This window comes from Microtus ochrogaster, linkage group LG8, assembly GCF_000317375.1.
Source record: "Microtus ochrogaster isolate Prairie Vole_2 linkage group LG8, MicOch1.0, whole genome shotgun sequence".
In the NCBI taxonomy this organism is placed as follows: Eukaryota; Metazoa; Chordata; class Mammalia; order Rodentia; family Cricetidae; genus Microtus; species Microtus ochrogaster.
Genome location: NC_022033.1, coordinates 14,451,876 through 14,456,040, shown reverse-complemented (window position 1 = coordinate 14,456,040; position 4,165 = coordinate 14,451,876). Strand labels below are relative to the sequence as shown.

Here is a 4,165-nt window from a genome sequence, read left to right as displayed (position 1 = left end):
GCCTGCTTCTGCTTCCCGAGTGCTGGGATTAAAGGCGTGCGCCACCATCGCCCGGCTTTTGATTTTCATTTTAAAAGAAATTTTCAACTACATTTTACTCATTAGCATGGGTCACAAAATATTCCAAAACATAGGAAATAAGAAAACAATTAGTGGTAACCAAATTAACTCCTAGGTATATAGTTCAAAGGTCTTATTGAAAAATTCAATTTAGGCATTAAACTGTATGATATTCAGTATTCACTACTTTAGCAAAACTACTTATTCCCATCCTAGTCCCTTTTTCTGGGTCAGGCCTCACTATTCAGGTTGGCTTTGAACTAGCAATTCTCCTGCCTCCGCCTCCCAAAGTACTGGGGTTACTTGACTCATGCCATCACACTTGCTTCTTTTCATTTCTTTCTTTCTTTCATTCATTCATTCATTCATTTATTTATTTTTTAACTCAGAACAAATTGCTGGTGTGGTGGCATAAGCCTTTAATCTCAACACTCCTGAGGCAGAGGCAGGAGACTTCCATCTGACTATGTGGAGAAAACTAACCTTGACTTTCCACCAGCCTTCCTGTTCCACCCTCCTGAGTGCTACAGTAACAGGTGGCACCTCCACACCCTCACTCACTCATTCATTTACTCTGGAGCAAGGTTTCACTATGCAGCCTAACTGGCCTGGAGGACGCTACATAGACCAGGCTGGCCTCAATTTTATTTTTGAAATGGCTAAAGCTCAATCCATCCTCATCCTTGTCCCTGTGCTCTCTTTCCCTGGAGGCCAGCACAGTCCCCAAGCTGCTGTGTGAATTCTCAAGGGCTGCCCATTTTAGTACACACCATTAACAGATAAGATACAGTATCATTAAAGGGTTTCCCCAGGGGCATCACATTGCATTGTCTATCCTTTTGTAACTTGCTTCAGGAAGTAAGATACCATGTTGCCACTTGTTATCTTTCATTCAATACTAATAATGAACATAGTAAGTTTATACCCCTTTCTCTCCTCTCTTGGGCCAGAAAATACAGAAGTAAGCCTTGCCATTTACAAAGCACAAGCACTTAAAAACCAGTAATCCATCAAGTCAGCAAAGCACAGAGTTGCTCACAAGCGGCGGGGGTGTTGGGAAGGTTCTTAGACCCACAAGTGGTCTGGGTAATTAATCCAACTCTTCTGAGCACTTGTGCGCAACTACATTTGAAGGCGTCCCCATGACCTTTTTTTTTCTTTTAAATAACTTATTTATTTTTATTTTATGTGCATTGGTGTTTTGCCTGCATGTATTGTTTGAGGGTATTGACACCTAGAAGTGGAGTTACAGACAGTTGTGAGCCTCCATGTGGGTCCTGGGAATTGAACCTGGGTCCTGTCAGTGCTCTTAACCACTGAGCCAGCTCTCCAGCACCCCTCCCTTCTTAAGGCCAAGGAAACTGATCTCAGAAGTCAAGAGAATTGCCATCATTCCCACATAGAAAATCAGTTGTAGGGGCTGGAGAGATGGCTCAGTGGTTAAGAGCATTGCCTGCTCTTCCAAAGGTCCTGAGTTCAATTCCCAGCAACCACATGGTGGCTCACAACCATCTGGTGCCCTCTTCTGGCCTGTAGACATACACACAGACAGAATATTGTATACATAATAAATAAATAAATATTTAAAAAAAAAAGAAAGAAAATCAGTTGCAGGATCAGAACAAAAATCCAATAACAGGGTAACTATTTTAGGGGTCTCAGAATGAACTCCCACAAAAGCTTAGCTTTTCTGGGCTAACAGTGATTATGTTTATTCAGGGAAGGGGGCTCTGAATGAAAGAAGGCAACTTCAGAGTCCTCAGCAACATCATGATGTAGGGCTGACATAGCGCGAGGAGCCCAAGGTTTCCAGGGAGAAAAACCGGGTAGCTTGAAACTATAAAAAAGAAGAAACGTTGAGAATTTAAGGAGAAGTCTAGCTAATGATTAAAAATTTGGATTGACTAGCCAGGCAGTGGTGGCACATGCCTTTAATCCCAGCACTCGGGAGGCAGAGACAGGTTGATCAAGGCCAGCCTGGTTTAGAGAGCTACTTCCAGGACAGAGGCCAAGGCCGCAGAGAAACCCGTCTCTAAAAACAAAAAAGGAGGTGGGAGGGCTGGAGAGACGGCTGTGGGTTGAATGCATGCACTTGAGAGGACCAGAGCTCGGTTCCCCCCATTCACACCAGGCAGCTCACAGCTGCACCCCAGTCTCAGGCGAATGGTATTATATATGCCTCATTACCCTCCCCCACACGATTACAAATAAAAACAAAAACCCCTGGATTCAGAAGCCAGACAATTCCATATTCAAATCCTGGAGCTGACGTCTTCACTGGGCAATCCTAGTTAGGCAATTAACTCTTCTAAATTTCCCATCTACAAGTGAAGATGAACAATGAGAACATCTAGACAGGAAAAACACTCAACAAACACCATCGAGAAAATGAGAATGAGGGTTTAGCAGCTCATACTGTTTCATCTATCTGGATCCTTCCTGATGGTTCCCTACACCTGGGATGCTCAGTGTCCAAAGCATTAGACGCCGAGTTTCTCACGGACATCCCCTCAAATATCTCTTGAGAAGCTGTCCATGATTTCCTTTGTGCGGGATCCAACTCCACCATACTAACTTGTCCTACTAGCTAGCTCTCAGGTCTCGTCTACTTATTCACAAACATTTGACAACTGTCCCCAGGAAGTTCGACCCTTGAAAGGACGCCATCTCGTCACATTCAGTCAATATACGAAAGGTGTTCAACTGAATTGTAAAATGAACAGATGTGGGTTAGAGGGCGTCAGCTACATCCTCAAGGGTCAGAGGGAGGCAGGCCTGAGTAACTTAGGATACAAGCCAAGAGGACAATTAAAAAGCAGCCGGAAAAAGAGCCAAGTAAGTTTTTCATAGGATGCTAAAGTGGGGAAGATGCGGGATTGTGGTGGGAGAGCCTGGAGGGCGGTTGGCCTCGGGAAAAGACCCAGAACACTAGGTCAACGTGAGGCCGGGGCGCTGAAGCGGGTGCGTGACGCCTGCAGGCCCGGAGGGAAAACGAGGGGCGGGTTCCTACCTCGCGCCTGCAGCAGTCGCAGCGCGCGCTCGTACAGCGCCGAGGCCTCGGCGTACTGGCCGTTGCGGAAACTCTGGTTGCCGGCAGCGCGGAGCTCTTCCACAGAATCTGAGAGTTTGGGGGCCATCCCGGGAGACCAGCAAACAGGGACCACCTCCGTTCCCCGCAGAGAAGTGCGCAACAGCTTCCGGCCGGAAGCGGAGGCTGCGTGCCCGTAAGGCCCGCAGCCGACTGGCCTGGGGGGGGCAGGGAGCGGGGCTAGATGGGGGTCGCAGCTAGGTGGCGAGGAACGAGAGGAAGCGCTGGATCAAGCCCTGGAGGGGGCCTAGTGTGGCTGTGGGACTAGGGGAAAGGAAAGCCCGAAGGCTGAGCCGACGTGAGACCCGGTGCGGGGGATGCAGGTGAAGGACGCAGGCCCGGAGGGGAAACGCGCGGCGGGTTCCTACCTCGCGCCTGCAGCAGCCGCAGTGCGCGCTCGTACAGCGCCGAGGCCTCGCCGTACTGGCCATTGCGGAAGTTCTGGTTGCCGGCGGCGCGGAGCTGTTCCACCGACTCTGAGACTTTGGGGGCCATCCCCGGGAGGGCTGGTAAACAGGCCAACTACGTTCCCAGCTACCAGATGCGCAACAGCTTCCGGGCGGAAGCAGCCGCTGCGTGCCTTTAAGGCCGGCGGCTGCCTGGTCTCGAGGGGCGGGGCCAGATGGGGTGGGGCTAGTGGCCTGTCGGGGGGGGCAGGCGAAAGCGTGGGCTAAGGCCCTTAGTTCTGGCCTCTCATTGTTCTCCAGAGGTGGGGCTAGGAGGGGCGGGGCTAAGGGGATCGTAGGCGGGGCCTTTGAGAACCAGGTCCTGTGCGCATGCCCAGTCTGGGATTTATGCTCCACGTTTCTTTGGGATTGCGGAGGCGACCGTGGCTGGATCTCAGAAGGAGATGGGTTGTTATCCTTCGTGGGGCTCACAGTTCGGAGGGCCGGGGAAGCAACTGATCCACGACCAAAAGAAGATGGACATTAGCCGGGCGGTGGTGGCGCACGCCTTTAATCCCAGCACTTGGGAGGCAGAGGCAGGCGGATCTCTGTGAGTTCAAGACCAGCCTGG

The 4,165-nt window shown here is 50.3% G+C and overlaps 1 protein-coding gene across 2 annotated transcripts in view; it reads right to left on the bottom strand.

The window, feature by feature from the left end:
* Tomm34 (translocase of outer mitochondrial membrane 34) overlaps window positions 1-3,787 on the bottom strand; it is a 17,467-nt gene extending 13,680 nt beyond the window's left edge. The window contains exon 1 of one of the 2 annotated variants that reach the window (XM_005362944.2): window positions 3,517-3,787. In XM_005362944.2, the coding sequence (XP_005363001.1) occupies window positions 3,517-3,643 (127 nt within the window). In that variant the 5' untranslated portion in view covers window positions 3,644-3,787. The other variant, XM_005362943.2, reaches the window with a different exon arrangement.
* Window positions 3,788-4,165: the final 378 nt, after the last annotated feature.